Raw genomic sequence first — 20,345 nt, 5'->3', positions numbered from 1 at the left:
ATAGTAAAAAAAAGTGCAGAGCGGTAAAATATAGAAATCTTGAAATATTTATCCAAAAAGGAGCACAATAATTGTCTCAAAGCTGCCCCCCTGTGGGGATTTGGTAGAACTGCAACTGGTGAGTAACTACACATCAGCCAAATATATGTTGCAATGCTGCTCTCCTGTGGGGATAATTTGGAACTGCAACTGGTTATTTGCTGAGAAACCGCACCACGGTATACATACCTCCATACAATACACGTTGCGATGCTACTTTGCTGTGGGGATTTGGTGGAACTGCGACAGGTTATTCGGCAAGTAACTGCATTTAAGCAATATTCACGTTGCAATGCTTTGTCATTGAAGAATTGTACAACAAAATAGAGGTGCTCTCTACAGTGAAAATAGTAAAAGGAGGAATTTTTAGACATTAAAAACAATATTTTTCTCAAAGCTGTCCTGTGAGGATTTGGTCAAGGGCGTAGGTTTGGTTTCAACATTGGTAGGGACGGTGTAACAGCATAATCTGCATGTACATTTTTTGCTCGGGATGGGACATACATAAAACCAAACAGATTGGGTGAACGGGGGTCAGGGCTACATTGCTCACGAATATGAACCTAATTAATTGATAGGCTAAATAAGGGGTGCACATTACGTCGATGTCGCATTGTACGCTAGTGTGGGTAGCTCCCAAGATTTTTTCTTTTTAATGTACAGTGGGGCAGATAAGTATTTAGTCAACCACCAATTGTGCAAGTTCTCCTACTTGAAAAGATTGAGAGGCCTGTAATTGTCAACATGGGTAAACCTCAACCATGAGATATAGAATGTGAAAAAAAAAAACAGAAAATCACATTGTTTGATTTTTAAAGAATTTATTTCCAAATTAGAGTGGAAAATAAGTATTTGGTCAATGCCAAAAGTTCATCTCAATACTTTGTTATGTACCCTTTGTTGGCAATAACAGAGGCCGAACGTTTTCTGTAACTCTTCACAAGCTTTTCACACACTATTGCTGGTATTCCTGGCCCATTCCTCGATGCAGATCTCATCTAGAGCAATGATGTTTTGGGGCTGTCGTTGGGCAACACTGATTTTCAACTCCCTCCACAGATTTTCTATGGGGTTGAGATCTGGAGACTGGCTAGGGCACTCCAGAACCTTGAAATGCTTCTTACGAAGCCACTCCTTTGTTGCCCTGGCTGTGTGTTTGGGATCATTGTCATGCTGAAAGACCCAGCCACGTCTCATCTTCATTGCCCTTGCAGATGGAAGGAGATTTTCACTCAAAATCTCTCGATACATGGCCCCATTCATTCTTTCCTTTACACAGATCAGTCGTCCTGGTCTCTTTGCAGCAAAACAACCCCAAAGCATGATGTTTCATATATGCAATATATGAGTTTATGCAGCACCCCACTCTCTCAAAGCAGCTTCTTGCTCACGATTTTATGGTTCTATTAGTTTCCAGCAGAGTTCGCTACATTTCTCTGTTTAATTAACGTTAACAGTAGAAAACACAGAAGGACAATTCTCTCTAAGCAGCTTCCTACTAGGGTTGGGAATCTCTGGCATGAAGCCGATTCGATATGTATCTAGTAGAGGTGTGCATCGGCACTGCCCTCACGATTCGATTCGATTACGAATTGGAGGGCCACGATTCGATTCGATTCAGAGGGTCACGATTCGATTCGACAATGCATCGCGATGCATTTAAGCCTGGGATGCATTAAAATTCTAAAGCAAAGTATATTTTTCGTGAATCATGAGGCAATACAAACGGTCAGACATTAAACAACTTTTTATTGGCTCTTGTGTCACTCCTGGTTGAAGTCAAATGAAACTACTTTCATATATATATATATATATATATTTTTTTTTTTTTTTAAATCACAGCATTTAATTAGAATGAGACCAGGGCTTTCTCTTTTTTTTTTACACACAGTAGCAGCCTTTCACACAGTGCAACATCTGAACTCCTGTGCAAAATCAGGAATAACAGTCACATATATCAGGACTCTCGGCACCGCCCAAATATGCCAAAAAAGTTGACTTTTGGGAAAAGTCCATTTTTGACTTTTTTGTAAGGGGGGGTGCTTACGCATTTTTTCAAAATTTCAAAAATGGTCAAAAAACACTTAAGGGACAAGGAGCGCCGGGAAACCTTACAAAAACACGTCAGGACTCTCGGCACAACCCAAATATGCCAAAAAAGTTGACTTTTGGGAAAAGTCCATTTTTGACTTTTTTGTAAGGGGGGGTGCTTACGCATTTTTTCAAAATTTAAAAAACGGTCAAAAAACACTTTAGGGCAAGAGAGCGCCGGGAAACTTTCCAAACATGCATCAGGACTCTCGGCACAGCCCAAATATGCCCAAAAAGTTGACTTTTGGGAAAAGTCAATTTTTCACTTTTTTGTAAGGGGGGGGGTGCTTACGCATTTTTTCAAAATTTCAAAAACGGTCAAAAAACACTTTAGGGACAAGGAGCGCCGGGAAACCTTCCAAAAACACGTCAGGACTCTCGGCACAACCCAAATATGCCAAAAAAGTTGACTTTTGGGAAAAGTCAATTTTTGACTTTTTTGTAAGGGGGGGTGCTTACGCATTTTTTCAAAATTTCAAAAACGGCCAAAAAACACTTTAGGGCAAGAGAGCGCCGGGAAAAGTTCCAAACATACATCAGGACTCTCGGCAAAGCCCAAATATGCCAAAAAAGTTGACTTTTGGGAAAAGTCAATTTTTGACATTTTTGTAAGGGGGGGTGCTTACGCATTTTTTCGAAATTTAAAAAACGGTCAAAAAACACTTTAGGGACAAGGAGCGCCAGGAAACCTTACAAAAACACGTCAGGACTCTCGGCACAACCCAAATATGCCAAAAAAGTTGACTTTTGGGAAAAGTCAATTTTTGACTTTTTTGTAAGGGGGGGTGCTTACGCATTTTTTCAAAATTTAAAAAACGGTCAAAAAACACTTTAGGGCAAGAGAGCGCCGGGAAACTTTCCAAACATGCATCAGGACTCTCGGCACAGCCCAAATATGCCCAAAAAGTTGACTTTTGGGAAAAGTCAATTTTTCACTTTTTTGTAAGGGGGGGGGGGGGTGCTTACGCATTTTTTCAAAATTTCAAAAACGGTCAAAAAACACTTTAGGGACAAGGAGCGCCGGGAAACCTTCCAAAAACACGTCAGGACTCTCGGCACAACCCAAATATGCCAAAAAAGTTGACTTTTGGGAAAAGTCCATTTTTGACTTTTTTGTAAGGGGGGGTGCTTACGCATTTTTTCAAAATTTCAAAAACGGCCAAAAAACACTTTAGGGCAAGAGAGCGCCGGGAAAAGTTCCAAACATACATCAGGACTCTCGGCAAAGCCCAAATATGCCAAAAAAGTTGACTTTTGGGAAAAGTCAATTTTTGACTTTTTTGTAAAGGGGGGTGCTTACGCATTTTTTCTAAATTTCAAAAACGGTCAAAAAACACTTTAGGGCAAGAGAGCGCCGGGAAAAGTTCCAAACATACATCAGGACTCTCGGCACAGCCCAAATATGCCAAAAAAGTTGACTTTTGGGAAAAGTCAATTTTTGACTTTTTTGTAAGGGGGGGTGCTTACGCATTTTTTCAAAATTTAAAAAACGGTCAAAAAACACTTTAGGGCAAGAGAGCGCCAGGAAACGTTCCTAACATATATCAGGACTCTCGGCACCGCCCAAATATGTCAAAAAAGTTGACTTTTGGGAAAAGTCCATTTTTGACTTTTTTGTAAGGGGGGGGGGCACTTACGCATTTTTTCAAAATTTCAAAAATGGTTAAAAAAACACTTTAGGGCAAGAGAGCGCCGGGAAACGTTCCTAACATATATCAGGACTCTCGGCACCGCCCAAATATGTCAAAAAAGTTGACTTTTGGGAAAAGTCCATTTTTGACTTTTTTGTAAGGGGGGGGGGCACTTACGCATTTTTTCAAAATTTCAAAAACTGTCAAAAAACACTTTAGGGCAAGAGAGCGCCGGGAAAAGTCTCGACGTGTTTTTGTAAGGTTTTCCGGCGCTCCTTGTCCCTTAAGTGTTTTTTGACCATTTTTGAAATTTTGAAAAAATGCGTAAGCACCCTCCCCCTTACAAAAAAGTCAAAAATTGACTTTTCCCAAAAGTCAACTTTTTTGGCATATTTGGGTTGTGCCGAGAGTCCTGACGTGTTTTTGTAAGGTTTCCCGGCGCTCCATGTCCCTTAAGTGTTTTTTGACCATTTTGAAAAAATGCGTAAGCACCCCCCCTTACAAAAAAGTCAAAAATTGACTTTTCCCAAAAGTCAACTTTTTGGGCATATTTGGGCGGTGCCGAGAGTCCTGATATATGTTTGGAACATTTCCCGGCGCTCTCTTGCCCTAAAGTGTTTTTTGACCGTTTTTGAAATTTTGAAAAGATGCGTAAGCACCCCCCTTACAAAAAAGTCAAAAATTGACTTTTCCCAAAAGTCAACTTTTTTGGCATATTTGGGCGGTGCCGAGAGTCCTGATGTGTTTTTGGAAGGTTTCCCGGCGCTCCTTGTCCCTAAAGTGTTTTTTGAACGTTTTTGACATTTTGAAAAAATGCGTAAGCACCCCCCCTTACAAAAAAGTCAAAAATTGACTTTTCCCAAAAGTCAACTTTTTTGGCATATTTGGGCGGTGCCGAGAGTCCTGATATATGTTAAAAAACGTTTCCCGGCGCTCTCTTGCCCTAAAGTGTTTTTTTAACCATTTTTGAAATTTTGAAAAAATGCGTAAGTGCCCCCCCCCCCCTTACAAAAAAGTCAAAAATGGACTTTTCCCAAAAGTCAACTTTTTTGACATATTTGGGCGGTGCCGAGAGTCCTGATATATGTTAGGAACGTTTCCTGGCGCTCTCTTGCCCTAAAGTGTTTTTTGACCGTTTTTGACATTTTGAAAAAATGCGTAAGCACCTCCCCTTACAAAAAAGTCAAAAATTGACTTTTCCCAAAAGTCAACTTTTTTGGCATATTTGGGCGGTGCCGAGAGTCCTGATATATGTTTGGAACATTTCCCGGCGCTCTCTTGCCCTTAAGTGTTTTTTGACCGTTTTTGACATTTTGAAAAAATGCGTAAGCACCTCCCCTTACAAAAAAGTCAAAAATTGACTTTTCCCAAAAGTCAACTTTTTTGGCATATTTGGGTTGTGCCGAGAGTCCTGATGTGTTTTTGTAAGGTTTCCCGGCGCTCCTTGTCCCTAAAGTGTTTTTTGACCGTTTTTGACATTTTGAAAAAATGCGTAAGCACCCCCCCTTACAAAAAAGTCAAAAATTGACTTTTCCCAAAAGTCAACTTTTTTGACATATTTGGGCGGTGCCGAGAGTCCTGATATATGTTAGGAACGTTTCTTGGCGCTCTCTTGCCCTAAAGTGTTTTTTGACCGTTTTTCAAATTTTGAAAAAATGCGTAAGCACCCCCCCTTACAAAAATGTCAAAAATTGACTTTTCCCAAAAGTCAACTTTTTTGGCATATTTGGGCTTTGCCGAGAGTCCTGATGTATGTTTGGAACTTTTCCCGGCGCTCTCTTGCCCTAAAGTGTTTTTTGACCGTTTTTGAAATTTTGAAAAAATGCGTAAGCACCCCCCCCTTACAAAAAAGTCAAAAATTGACTTTTCCCAAAAGTCAACTTTTTTGGCATATTTGGGTTGTGCCGAGAGTCCTGACGTGTTTTTGTAAGGTTTCCCGGCGCTCCATGTCCCTTAAGTGTTTTTTGACCATTTTGAAAAAATGCGTAAGCACCCCCCCTTACAAAAAAGTCAAAAATTGACTTTTCCCAAAAGTCAACTTTTTGGGCATATTTGGGCGGTGCCAAGAGTCCTGATATATGTTTGGAACATTTCCCGGCGCTCTCTTGCCCTAAAGTGTTTTTTGACCGTTTTTGAAATTTTGAAAAGATGCGTAAGCACCCCCCTTACAAAAAAGTCAAAAATTGACTTTTCCCAAAAGTCAACTTTTTTGGCATATTTGGGCGGTGCCGAGAGTCCTGATGTGTTTTTGGAAGGTTTCCCGGCGCTCCTTGTCCCTAAAGTGTTTTTTGAACGTTTTTGACATTTTGAAAAAATGCGTAAGCACCCCCCCTTACAAAAAAGTCAAAAATTGACTTTTCCCAAAAGTCAACTTTTTTGGCATATTTGGGCGGTGCCGAGAGTCCTGATATATGTTAGGAACGTTTCCCGGCGCTCTCTTGCCCTAAAGTGTTTTTTTAACCATTTTTGAAATTTTGAAAAAATGCGTAAGTGCCCCCCCCCCTTACAAAAAAGTCAAAAATGGACTTTTCCCAAAAGTCAACTTTTTTGACATATTTGGGCGGTGCCGAGAGTCCTGATATATGTTAGGAACGTTTCCTGGCGCTCTCTTGCCCTAAAGTGTTTTTTGACCGTTTTTGACATTTTGAAAAAATGCGTAAGCACCTCCCCTTACAAAAAAGTCAAAAATTGACTTTTCCCAAAAGTCAACTTTTTTGGCATATTTGGGTTGTGCCGAGAGTCCTGATGTGTTTTTGTAAGGTTTCCCGGCGCTCCATGTCCCTAAAGTGTTTTTTGACCGTTTTTTGACATTTTGAAGAAATGCGTAAGCACCCCCCCTTACAAAAAAGTCAAAAATTGACTTTTCCCAAAAGTCAACTTTTTTGACATATTTGGGCGGTGCCGAGAGTCCTGATATATGTTAGGAACGTTTCTTGGCGCTCTCTTGCCCTAAAGTGTTTTTTGACCGTTTTTCAAATTTTGAAAAAATGCGTAAGCACCCCCCCTTACAAAAATGTCAAAAATTGACTTTTCCCAAAAGTCAACTTTTTTGGCATATTTGGGCTTTGCTGAGAGTCCTGATGTATGTTTGGAACTTTTCCCGGCGCTCTCTTGCCCTAAAGTGTTTTTTGACCGTTTTTGAAATTTTGAAAAAATGCGTAAGCACCCCCCCCTTACAAAAAAGTCAAAAATTGACTTTTCCCAAAAGTCAACTTTTTTGGCATATTTGGGTTGTGCCGAGAGTCCTGATGTGTTTTTGTAAGGTTTCCCGGCGCTCCATGTCCCTAAAGTGTTTTTTGACCGTTTTTGACATTTTGAAGAAATGCGTAAGCACCCCCCCTTACAAAAAAGTCAAAAATTGACTTTTCCCAAAAGTCAACTTTTTTGGCATATTTGGGCGGTGCCGAGAGTCCTGATATATGTTAGGAACGTTTCCCGGCGCTCTCTTGCCCTAAAGTGTTTTTTTAACCATTTTTGAAATTTTGAAAAAATGCGTAAGTGCCCCCCCCCCTTACAAAAAAGTCAAAAATGGACTTTTCCCAAAAGTCAACTTTTTTGACATATTTGGGCGGTGCCGAGAGTCCTGATATATGTTAGGAACGTTTCCTGGCGCTCTCTTGCCCTAAAGTGTTTTTTGACCGTTTTTGACATTTTGAAAAAATGCGTAAGCACCTCCCCTTACAAAAAAGTCAAAAATTGACTTTTCCCAAAAGTCAACTTTTTTGGCATATTTGGGTTGTGCCGAGAGTCCTGATGTGTTTTTGTAAGGTTTCCCGGCGCTCCATGTCCCTAAAGTGTTTTTTGACCGTTTTTTGACATTTTGAAGAAATGCGTAAGCACCCCCCCTTACAAAAAAGTCAAAAATTGACTTTTCCCAAAAGTCAACTTTTTTGACATATTTGGGCGGTGCCGAGAGTCCTGATATATGTTAGGAACGTTTCTTGGCGCTCTCTTGCCCTAAAGTGTTTTTTGACCGTTTTTCAAATTTTGAAAAAATGCGTAAGCACCCCCCCTTACAAAAATGTCAAAAATTGACTTTTCCCAAAAGTCAACTTTTTTGGCATATTTGGGCTTTGCTGAGAGTCCTGATGTATGTTTGGAACTTTTCCCGGCGCTCTCTTGCCCTAAAGTGTTTTTTGACCGTTTTTGAAATTTTGAAAAAATGCGTAAGCACCCCCCCCTTACAAAAAAGTCAAAAATTGACTTTTCCCAAAAGTCAACTTTTTTGGCATATTTGGGTTGTGCCGAGAGTCCTGATGTGTTTTTGTAAGGTTTCCCGGCGCTCCATGTCCCTAAAGTGTTTTTTGACCGTTTTTGACATTTTGAAGAAATGCGTAAGCACCCCCCCTTACAAAAAAGTCAAAAATTGACTTTTCCCAAAAGTCAACTTTTTTGGCATATTTGGGCGGTGCCGAGAGTCCTGATATATGTTAGGGACGTTTCCTGGCGCTCTCTTGCCCTAAAGTGTTTTTTGACCGTTTTTCAAATTTTGAAAAAATGCGTAAGCACCCCCCCTTACAAAAAAGTCAAAAATTGACTTTTCCCAAAAGTCAACTTTTTTGGCATATTTGGGCTTTGCCGAGAGTCCTGATGTATGTTTGGAACTTTTCCCGGCGCTCTCTTGCCCTAAAGTGTTTTTTGACCGTTTTTGAAATTTTGAAAAAATGCGTAAGCACCCCCCCTTACAAAAAAGTCAAAAATTGACTTTTCCCAAAAGTCAACTTTTTTGGCATATTTGGGTTGTGCCGAGAGTCCTGACGTGTTTTTGGAAGGTTTCCCGGCGCTCCTTGTCCCTAAAGTGTTTTTTTGAACGTTTTTGAAATTTAAAAAATTGTCTAAGCACCTCCCTTTACAAAAAAAACAAAAATGGACTTTTCCCAAAAGTCAACTTTTTCGGCATATTTGGGCGGTGCAGAGAGTCCAGAAAAACATTTTCCTGCACTCTTTGGCCTAAAAGTGTTTTTTGAAGTTTTTTGAAATTTTGAAAAAACGCGTACCCCCCCCCCCCCCCCCCCCCCCCCAATAAAAAAAAGTTAAAAAATTGACTTTTCCCACAAGTCGAATTTTTTGGCATATTTGGGCGGTGCAGAGAGTCCAGAAAAGTTTTTCGAACGTTTTCCTTCGCTCTCTGGCCTAAAAGTGTTTTTTGATGTTTTTTGAAATTTTGAAAAAGCACCCCCCCCCCCCCCCCCCCCTTACAAAAAAGTCAAAAATCGACTCCACCCGAAAGTACAATTTCTTAGCATATTTGGGCTTTGCCGAGAGTCCTGACATGTTTTGGAACGTTTCCCGGCGCTCTGCGGCCCAAAAGCAATTTTTGACCGCTTTTGAAATTTTGAAAAAATGCATACGCACCCCTCCCCCCTTACAAAAAAGTCGAAAATTGACTTTTCCCAAAAGTCGACTTTTTTGGCATATTTTGGCTGTGCCGATAGTCCTGAAGTGTTTTTGGCACGTTTTCCAGCCGCTCTCTGGCCCAAAAGCGTTTTTGACCGTTTTTGAAATTATGAAAAATCACATAAGCTCGTAACTCTTGGCACAGCCCAAATATAGCAAAAAAATGTACTTTTGGGGGGGGAGTCAATTTTTGACTTTTTTGTAAGGAGGGGTGCTTATGTGCTTTTTCAAAATTCCAAAAACAGTTAAAAAAAAACGCCTTTGGGCCAGAGAGCCCCGGGAAACGTTCCAAAACATGTCAGGACTCTCCTCACAGCCCAAATATCCCCAAAAAGTTGACTTTTGGGAAAGGTCATTGTTTGACTTTTATGTAAGGGGGGTGCATACACATTTTTTCATTTAAAAAACTGTCAAAAAACACTTTTAGGCCAAGGAGCACCGAGAAACATTCCGAAAACATGTCAGGACTCTCGGCACAGCCCAAATATGCCAAAAAAGTTGACTTGTAGTAAAAGTCAATTTCTGATTTTTTTGTAAGGGGGGGTTGCTTACACATTTTTTCAAAATTTCAAAAACGGTCATAAAACAGTTTTGGTTCAGAGAGCGCCGGGAAACGTTCCAAAAACATGTCACATTTTGTTTACATCTTCAAAACTGCCATATACCCCCAAAAAAATGCCTCCTCCCCAAAAAAAATGCGACAAACCAAAATCCATTTTGCCACCTTCCAAAAAAATGTCAAAATCCATTTTGCTAAATCGCAACAAAATGCCACGTGGCAAAAATCCATTTTACCACTTGTCAAAAAAAAATGCCACATGGCAAAAAAAAAGCCAAATGGCAAAATCCATTTTGCCACATGGCAAAATCCAGTCTCATTTTGTGTGGCCCGCGGAAGTCAATCTCGTGCATCGGCATCATATTTTTTGCTCATGGAAATTTTTTTGGGTAATCAGAGAACATTTGCATTTTTTAAAAACGAAATTTCAAACTACGACTAATTGAAAAAATTTTTACTGATGAATTAATATGAGGATATAAAAAGAAAAACAGAATCATGATTGGTCCAAAATTTCAAAAATAATAATTCTTAAAATTTGTTCATTTTCAATCAATGTTAAGAAACTTTTGGGGGGGGGGGGGGGGGGGGGGGGGGGGGGGGGCAAAAACGGTTCATTCTGTTAAAAAAAAAAATAAAATAAAATAAAAAGTCGTTTAATCATGTCGGCACCATTTTACCTGTCATTGACTAGTACCGGTAGTTAGTAGTATTATGCCTATTTTACTGCTATAAACCACCACTGTTCATTTTCAAGAGAGACTTCTTCCAAACAAGTTCCAAAATAGAGTGACCCCCACTGATGTTGGTGTGACACAGCTAGCACGTGAGTAGCTGACATGCGGCACCCTCACTACTGACCTGTTAAATGCGGTCCAGTTATCAACAAGCGTAAGGCTTCGCGGGGAAAAAATCAACACTATGTCCGTGCGTCACATGAATTGATTTCAGAATGGAAAGCTAATCTTTGACAAGTGCCTGCACAGATTTTTTTTCAGGAAACTTTCCAATGCTAACTTAATAACGTGATGCTAAACTGTATCAAATTTCCAAACTGGTTGTGCTTGTTTTGGGGATGCTTTGCTCCTTCAGGACCTGGATGACTTTCTTCTGATGTGAATTGAAATGAGTTATCAGCAGCAGACGTACAATCTATTTGAACTGAAAGAGTTGGCAGGGATGACAGCTAATGAGTTCAAATCAGGACCATAAACGAAATACAATCCCTCGCAAAAAGTATAAAATCACCAGTCTCGGACGAGCGCTCACTCAGACATTTTATTATGTAGAACAAACTCAAATGAAAAGCTTGAAAGAACAATGAATTAGTTGAAAACTGCAACTCGTTGGCATTCAGAAACACTAAAAGAAATGAATAAAAACATTGTGGTGGTCAGTAAATGTTACTTTTATAGAGCAAGTGCAGGGAAATAAATATAGAATAACTCAATTCTGAAGAAAAATATATGGAATCACTCAATTTTGAGTAGAAAATACAGACACACCCAGTCGATTTCCTTTCCTTAATTGGGCCCCTGCCTCAGATTCGCTCTGCTCGTTAGTCAGCAGTTAAAAAACAGTGCAGTTATCACACCTTGGAGGGCTGCTGGATCAAGTGGATTAACAAGAATCATGGCTCCAACAAGAGCCATGTCTCTTGAGACCAAGGAGAGGATTATCAAACTTCTTTAAGAAGGTAACGATGTGTGGGCTGTTCACAGTCAGGTGTATTAAAAATCTCGACCAAGTACAAAAAGCATGGCATGGTTGTTAAAGTTAACGTACTGGTAGACCGAGGAAGACATCCAAACTAGGGCTGTCCCAAACAACTAATTTCCTCCCGATTAGTCAGCCGACTATTTTTACGATTAGTCGACTAATCTAATAATTTCTTTTTTTTTTTTTTTTTTTACTACTTTAATAATGAAATTTTTGTTGAAGCTTATTAATTCACAAAAAACATTTTGGAACACCGAAATTCGTTATTAACGTATAAATAAATAACAAATATCAATAATAAATCACAAACAATGAGGTCAAATGCTGCCGGCATTAATTAGTGCGAAAAAAATGTAAACGGAAACACTAAGACTTCACCTCTTTAACAGGAGTCAAAACAATTCTTACTCTTTTTGTGGTAAGTCATTGCCTATATTTTTCTAAATGTTAAAATAAATTTCAATGTCCCAGACAACCATTTTCAGAATACTTTGTGTGAGTTCATTTGCTTTTTCTGGTGTGCATTCTGCATTTTTGGGGGAGGGAAAAAACTGCTCAACTTTTGTTTTAACCTGAAAATAGATAAAGTAGAGGGCACACTGAAATATTACAATTATTTTGAAGGAGAGGCACACATACTCACGGTTAATTAATTTATTTATTTAAATATAGTATACTACTATATGTATATACACAATGTGGGAGCTTCCATGATCCTAATAAATTTAATTAAAAAAATATATATTGTATAATTATATAATATCTATATTAATTATTTTATTAACTAAAAATGCACGTTGATGCGACGCACATAAAGGTAACTTCCATTTTTTAAAAATCATTAGAAAGTTGTATGGACTTACAATCCGCTAGCTTGTTGTTTCTTGTTGTCTTCGAAAATTATACTTGGGTGACGGCGCTTCAAGTGTTCATTCATAGCCGACGTGCTACTGTGGTATGCGAGCTCAGCTTAGCAAAGAGTACACACAGTGGCACCCTCCATATTTTCCTTGAAATAATTCCAGGCTCTGGCTATTCTGGTCCGCTTATTTGGCTTTATGCCACTTTCACGTGTCACCAATTCTGCCCTTTTTGGTAATTGGCGGTGTTTTCAACTCCTCGCCGTAGTGAAGAATGAACCGGCGATTCACTTGGCTCGTTGTCGTCGGTTCGTCCGATTTCTTCCTCAGGAAGGCGGCGGCGTGCATAAAAACACCGAGAGTCGTCGGATGGCTCTTTTTGGCTACTTTTATTGACCAGAACAAAAACGTGGGGGGTGCAGCCGCTGAACTCCGCGGTACACGCGCACTTTCCCAACTCACCGATCTCGCTCCCTCTCGCTCGCCCACTTTCTTCCTCTTTGCTCAATCTGACAATGCCGGTCACATTGAAATAACAGCGGCCCCATTGGGGGTGCCAGTAACAATCGCTTGCATCGCGAGAGCCCGCCATTCTAAACTTTATCCGCATGTAATTTTTTTTTCAACCCGTCATTACCCGTCGACGGTATGTTTTGCCCGTCGACGCATTTACGTCATCGATGACGTCGACAATGTCGACTAGTCGGGACAGCTCTAATCCAAACGTCACGACAAACAACTAAAGGCCATATGTCTTGAAAACAAGATGTACAACAAGACAAATGAAGAAGAAATGGGAGGAAGCTGGAGTCAAAGTATGTGACAGAACTGTGCAAAATCGCCTAAAGGAAATGGGATTTTCATACAGGAACGCTAAAAGGAAACCATCACTGACACTTAAACAGAAAAGAACAAGACCGCAATGGGCTAAGGAGATGCAATCATGGACTGTGAATGACTGGATAAAGGTTATTTTTAGTGATGAGTCAAGAATCTGCATTGGACAAGGTGATGATGCGGAACGTTTGTTTGGTTCCGTTCCAGTGAGATTTACAAAGATGACTGCCTGAAGAAAAAATAAAAATTCCCTCAGTCCTTGATGATATGGGGCTGCATGTCAGGCAAAGGCACTGGGGGGATAGCTGTGGTTAAATCTTCAATAAATGAACACGTTTACATTGAAATTTTAGACAGCTTTCTTATCCCTTCCATTGAAAATAGGTTTGTCATTTTCTGATGCCACATAGCTAAAACTGTTAAAGCATCATCGTAATCGCAAATAGGATCGTATCGCGAGGTACCCAGCGGTTCATACATTTGGAATCTAACATCCTATTAGACATTTCAGCATCGATACGTCTGTACTTTTCAATACTTTCCAACTCCAACCAGATCGTGGTTGATTGACGGCGCTGGGAATGTTCCGCCATTATGAACTGTTTTTTTATGTTAACTTGCCTCACATCCATCAAGTCTTGAAGGTAAATCTGGTTTGTAGCCTGAATCGCAGCCTTCTAATTGCCTTGTGGACTAGAGCTCAGCTGTGCGCTCATGAACAGATAGGAATGAAAATGGGTAGGAGGTCTGTAGCGAAAGGTCTATAGCTGTCCCCCTAGTTGATAGATGGAGCCGCTTTCTGTCTTGCGAGACCTCTCGAAGGAGCTTGTATCCTCCGGTGACCAAATGACAAAACAATGTGTTAGCTTAAAACTAAATTAGCTCCGTCTCGACGTGCTCAGACCATTAGATAATTTGCGGAGGCATGTTATCGCAGCGTGTCGGCCCGCTCGATTGTATTAAACGCGATAGAATTAGTGCTAATGCCTGCCTTTTAGCATTTGCATAATTAGCTTGCAGCACTCACAATTATTAGCACAATGGGTAAGATAATACATTGTGATAGTTTGGAGCCTAAAAATTTATCGATATGCTCTCGCCAAGAATCGTTATATCATTTTAAAAAGGTTCATCAAACAAAAAGGATGCTAGTGAAATTTTCTGCTAGCATAGTGTCTATGTCATCGTGTTCTACATTCGCCCTTCCCAGTCAAAATGGATTGGACGTCTAGGTCATTTACTGTTCATTTTAGGGCATTTAAAGGTCACTTCCTGTTGATTTTGAGTCACTTACTATGAGTGCTGCAACGATTAATCGAATAACTCGAGTAATTCAATTAGAAAAAAGCTTCGAATCAAATGTTTCTGCTTCAAGTATTTGTTTAATGAGAGTGGCGTTGTAATGGTTTGTTTTGAAAGTGTTTGCATTTAGTTTTATCGATTTGGATGGATACACTGTCCTCTAGTGGCAACAGTGAATGTGACATAACTCATTTAACATGGCTGAATCCAGCTGCTCCCTGTTAAGACCAAAATAAGCTAATATGTTTTTTTGTGGATTTGTAATTTAGCTTATCGGTATATTTAGCTATTTTTTGTTCTATAGCATTTTAGCTAGCAGACTTTTGCTATATACTGTAAGTTAGCCAATTGTTCTTTTGTTATATTTATTTTTAGATTTTTTTTTTTTTTTTATGTTGGCATTTAATGCTCTTTTGAAAGTGTGATTTTAGCATGCCTTTGCTTTACATCTCCTAAAATTTATTCTGCAACGCATTAAATGTTTCTAATGGGATGACTCGATTGTTCGAAGCAACTAGTTCATAGATTAATCGACTACTAAAATAATGGATAGCCGCAACCCTACTTCCATTTTAGGTGGTCCGTGTCGCTGGGTGGTTGGTTCTTAGTGTCACAGGCCATCACCTTCAGTCCGGATTAAAAAGCCTAAGCAATGTCCCAGACTAAAGTCCAGGCGATGGGATTTCATGAAATACTTCTAAATGAGCGTGTGATAGTGCCTTATTTCCTTTTCATTTTGGCCATGTGAACCAAACCATACAAACTGGATTGGCTTGCTAATGGATGTTATTTTTGAGTCATGCGAAGTCATGTCACCGCCAGGACTGTAGAAACCAAAATGACTTCTACAGGTGTCAAACTCATGGCTACGGGGCCAGATTTGACATTTCGGGTGACCCGTAAAGACGCATCGCCGTCATGTTTAAAACATTTAAAACATATTTTTATATCTTTGAAAAACATTTTTTACTCTTTTTTATTTTATTTTATTAAAAAACAATTTGAAATATGAGTAAAAAGAATATCCATGGTTTCACTTTAAATATTAATAACTAAAAATGTCAGTTCAAAAAGTTAAATATATGATATAAAATGTTTTTAAAAATTATGAGTAAAAACAAAGACTTAAAAACAAAAAAGGATATGCCGTGATATAATACATTTTTCACTATTTTGCGAAAAACCATAAAATGATGACACTTGTTTTTTTTTTTATTTAACTAACTTGAAACAAATGTAAAATGCATCAAGTAGTGCTGCAACCTAAAACTAAGAGTTGCATAAGATATGACATTATACAAAAGCTACCCAAAAGCTACCATGTATATAATATTGCTTTTCATTCTCCTCTTTGTTCTTATTCTCGTGACTTTTTGGGTACGCTACTCCTTCTACACGCTTTCACCTATCGACTCCGTTCAAACTTCAACATATCTTAAAAAATTCATGCCACGCAGGCTTCAGATTCATATTTTGCCAAAAGTGAACAGTTCATTACAAAATATGTTTCGATAACCAAAAAATATTTTCACCAAAATTTCACTATTTTTGACCAAAACATCACAAAATTTCACCAAAACATCACCAATTTCTACCAAAACATTACAATTTATGCTCAAAATTTCACAAATTTTCACCAAAACACCAATTTTCCCCACATTGTCACCATTTAACCCAAAAATGTCACCATGTTCACTTAATTTCACAAGTTTTGTCCAAAATGTCACCAAATTTCACCAAAACACCAATTTAAACAAAAATTAACAATTATTCACCAAAATGTGACAATTTTTCACCAAACCATTAATTTTCACCAAAACATCACCCAAATGTCACCAAACGTACCCAAAATGTCATTTTTTCAACACAATTTCACAAATGTTCACCAAAATTTCACGTTTGACTAAAACGTAACCAATTTTCACCAAAACATCACCAATTTAAATCACACTGTCACTATTTTACCCCAAAATGTCATAAATTTCACCAAATTATCAATTGTCACTACATCACCCAAATGTCACTCAATGTCCCCATAATTTCACCATATTTCACCAAAATTTCACAAATGTTCAACAAAATGTCACAAACTTTCACCAAATTTCACAAGTTTGTTTACCAAAAAGTGATCAAATTTCACCAAAGCATAAATTTTGACCAAAAATGCACAATTCTTCACCAAAACATCACAAATTTTCACCAAAATTTTACCAAATTATCAATTGTCACCACATCACACAAATGTCACTCAATGTCCCCAAAATGTCACATTTTACATGAATTTCACAAATATTCAACAAAATGTCACAAATTTTCACCAAATTTCACAATTCTTTGAGCAAAACGTCACCAAATTTCACCAAAAGACACGTTGTGACCAAAAATGCACAATTTTTCACCAAAACATCACAATTTTTCACCAAAATTTTAACAAATAAACAACTTTCACCGCATCACCCTAATGTCACCCAATGTCCCCAAAATGTCACATTTCACCAAAATTTCACAAATGTTCAAAAAAATCCCAAATTTTCACCAAAACCTCAAATTTTCTCTTCACATATTTTCTCCCAAATTTTGTTTCTCACTAAAACATTGCATTTTTGTACCAAAATATCACAAATTTCCAATTTTCACCAAAACTTACTTTTCTTAATTTTTTTATTTTTTATTTTTTTAAACAAAACAATATCAACTGGAGGTGAGCCCAAGGGGTTTACCTCCTAAAGCAAAGCTACCATCGCAATTTCTCCAGAAATTACATTTTCTACTCATCTACTAGAAAGTATTTTTGAATTTGATCACTCCTGTATATTAAGTTAGCATAATGATTATCTCTGGAATACATTTGAGCGTGAATTGACGAACAGGAACTGAACTATCACTAATTGTGAGAACACTTGCTGTCCAGACGTGATGGCGAGCTCGTAGGGCAAAGATGGCAGACGTTGTGGGGGTCTACTAAGGGAACAGAGCCTGGGACAGATTACTCTTGGAGGGCAATCAATCTTTCCAAAAATGGGGGCGAACACATGCAACAAGGGGAGATCAACGTTCTACATTTTTCTGTCTTTTGGTTTCAAGCTGATTGTTCCATCTCTACTCTGAAGCCAATTATAGATAATAGTCGGCGCTCAAGGTGCATGTTTGAACTCTTCTCCAACATATGGCTGCAATTTCGGCGAGGGCGAGTGTACAATGTACTGGAAGTACGGTAGGGAGAACATGAGAACGTACTGAATCCCGTGTCGTTTTCGTTGGTCTCTCTGAGAAATGAACGGTAGCAAAACTGGTGAATTTCTTTTTCATCAGTATTGCACTTTATTGATGGTAGCTTTGCATGTAGGTTTGACATCCCCAAAATTTCCCTTTGACCAGAAACCTGTATTTATAGAAAAAAAGGGAAATTTCAAAATGCTACTAGTCCTACAGTTTTTGTCCAAATCACATCATTTACACATAAAAAAATTCAGGATTTTAAGGGGCACAGTTGTATAAAGTTTATGCCAAAAACATACCTATTCATTTGTAATGGTCAAAATTTCCCATTCATTTCCAATGGCCCTATTCGCTCACTATTCATTCCAATAGCAAAAAACATTCATTCACTCCTATTGATTACCTATGCAGAAATCTACCTTAGCACACCCAAAAATCAACAGGAAGTGACCCATTATGAACATAAAGTGAAAGGTGAGTGTGTTCTACAGATGTGTGTTCCTCAAGGCCTGATAATCCGCTTGTCAAGTGACCGTAAACTAAGGAGTGTGTGGTCGCCGCCGTGGCTGCTGCGTCTGTGTGTGATGTGTGACATTCCTGCCATACCAGACCATCACGCAGACCAGAAAAGAGGAGGGGGGGTAAAGACCAAGAACTTAACCATACCTGCAACTCAACAACGCATTGATACTCAGTTGTTTGGCTTTGTAATTCAGTATTTTCTTACACATAATGCATCTGCTTGGCCTTATGGTCATCAAATCTCCCGAGATTGTTAATCTCATTTGAGTCTGGCCTCTCGCTCGGCCACTCAAGGACATTCAGTCAGTTGTCCTGAAGTCACTCCTTTGATAACTTGACTTGTGCTTGTGATTTATAGCTTCCAGATGCACAAAAATACACATTTTTTCGACGAAAGCTACACACTAAAAAAGTGGCAAGATTTTTTTTTTACGTCTATAGCAACTGACCAACAGGCACCATCACTTAACTCTTGAAAATACTTTGTTTTTTTTTTCATTTTAAATGTGTTTTAAACGTGTGTCAGGGTTAAACTATGTATACCTCTGTGAAAAAGTGCTTAACTCGTTGTCAAATTCTAATTTTTAGCATATAATTTTATGATTATATCTATAGTTAACAATAAAATGCTGAAGAAACAATTACCAGTAATTTAGAGAGGTAAAAATATGCTAACGTTAGCGAGCTAACACACTAATCGTTATTTAAACAGCAAATTTTTAGATCGTACTTTAAATTGCTAGTTAGAGTGTATGCAAACACCAAATAAAACATATAATGCATCATTGCTACCAAGGTACTACGTAATACTGTGATGTGAGATCACATGCTAAAATTAGCAACCTAAGCGCTAATCGCTAGCTCGTAGCATAAATTTCTTGCTAACACGAATGGAAAAAGAAAACATATTTAGCATCATTCCTGCTAACGTACTACATTACCACATGACCTCGCATGCTGACGTTAGCAATTTAGCGCACTAATCGCTATTTAAATAGCTAATTGTTAGCTCGTAGTGTAAATTGCTAGCTAGTGGGAACGCAAACAGGATATAAAACATATTTAGCATCACTGCTACCAACATACTAATACTGCCCTGAGAGCTAGAATGCGAACATTACAGAGCTAAGTTACCAACGTAGTAATTTAAATTCACTCTAAACATAATACACAACATTTAAACACATCTCTAGGCTGTGCAAATTGCACAGATAAATACACAGACTCAAATTACATCGTGTGCGTGTTTAGAAAAGTGCAAAGGGCACTGGTGAGGTTATGACCTGCCATGTCACGCTTTAATTGTGATTGTCATGTTGACGCTAAGGAGCGAAAGTGGAAAATTAGCAAGCTAACGTAAATTTAATCCGGAGCCGAACCATTTGTGTACGTCTGGTCGTTGTGTTTGTGTCATTCTACCCGAGAGCAAACTGATACTATTGTCCAAGTCGCAGCTATGGTCCGACATCAGCGTTAGAATCGCCGTGGTTTCCGAGTGTTATAACAAGTAAGTGCCGCAAACAGAGCGCTGTGATGTCGTGTATCCCCGCTTCCCCGCTTTTGGAATTTACAGTCCGATGGGCCTGCTAATAAAACACATGTGGACTTGTAGAGGAATGGAAGGTTTTAAGGGGGAGGGACAGAAGGCCGAGAACAGCCTCTCTCTGTATGCGAGCACTTTAAGCACAAACACACACAAACACATCCATTGCTGTGTACATATGCGTTTACATATACACTCTTAATACTTGTGTATAGGTTTAGTGCGCATTCCTCCTGCTGCTTATTATTGTGTCCCATGAGTATACACTATTGAGAACATGAGCCAAAATTGTCTCCTTATTAAATTTGTTGTAAATCACCTACTTCTCCACTAGGTAGAGCAGTGAGACTCAAATCCAGTTAGCTCTTGTTATCCTAACACTCAATAACAGTACCTTGACGTGCAGTCCTAAATGTACAGTTGCTGGGAATTAAAATACAAACACAAATAAAAGAATGTGTAAAAGTCATGTTAAAATTAGCACGAGCGCTGCGTACGCACATTTAGTGAAAAAGGGAAAAAACACGAGGTCGTTATGTGACATTAGCTTCTAACGTAAGCAATTCAGACAAAATTCATGCAACAGGAACTGTCGTTAATATTTTGCATCACTCCTAACGTACTGC

The 20,345-nt window shown here is 38.8% G+C and overlaps 1 protein-coding gene across 2 annotated transcripts in view; it reads right to left on the bottom strand.

Annotated features, from left to right (window-relative positions):
- The window catches only part of pphln1 (periphilin 1), a 77,587-nt gene that overhangs the window by 9,379 nt on the left and 47,863 nt on the right, over positions 1–20,345 (bottom strand). The window contains exon 12 of one of the 2 annotated variants that reach the window (XM_057853806.1): positions 17,633–17,817. The exons of the other annotated variant lie outside the window; for it this stretch is intronic. Within the exon in view, the coding sequence (XP_057709789.1) occupies positions 17,744–17,817 (74 nt within the window). The 3' untranslated portion in view covers positions 17,633–17,743. Of the gene's footprint in view, positions 1–17,632; positions 17,818–20,345 lie in introns of those variants that run through there. 2 annotated transcript variants of the gene reach the window in all.

This window comes from Corythoichthys intestinalis, chromosome 13, assembly GCF_030265065.1.
Source record: "Corythoichthys intestinalis isolate RoL2023-P3 chromosome 13, ASM3026506v1, whole genome shotgun sequence".
Taxonomy (NCBI): Eukaryota; Metazoa; Chordata; class Actinopteri; order Syngnathiformes; family Syngnathidae; genus Corythoichthys; species Corythoichthys intestinalis.
This window is presented reverse-complemented; position numbering and strand designations above follow the sequence as displayed.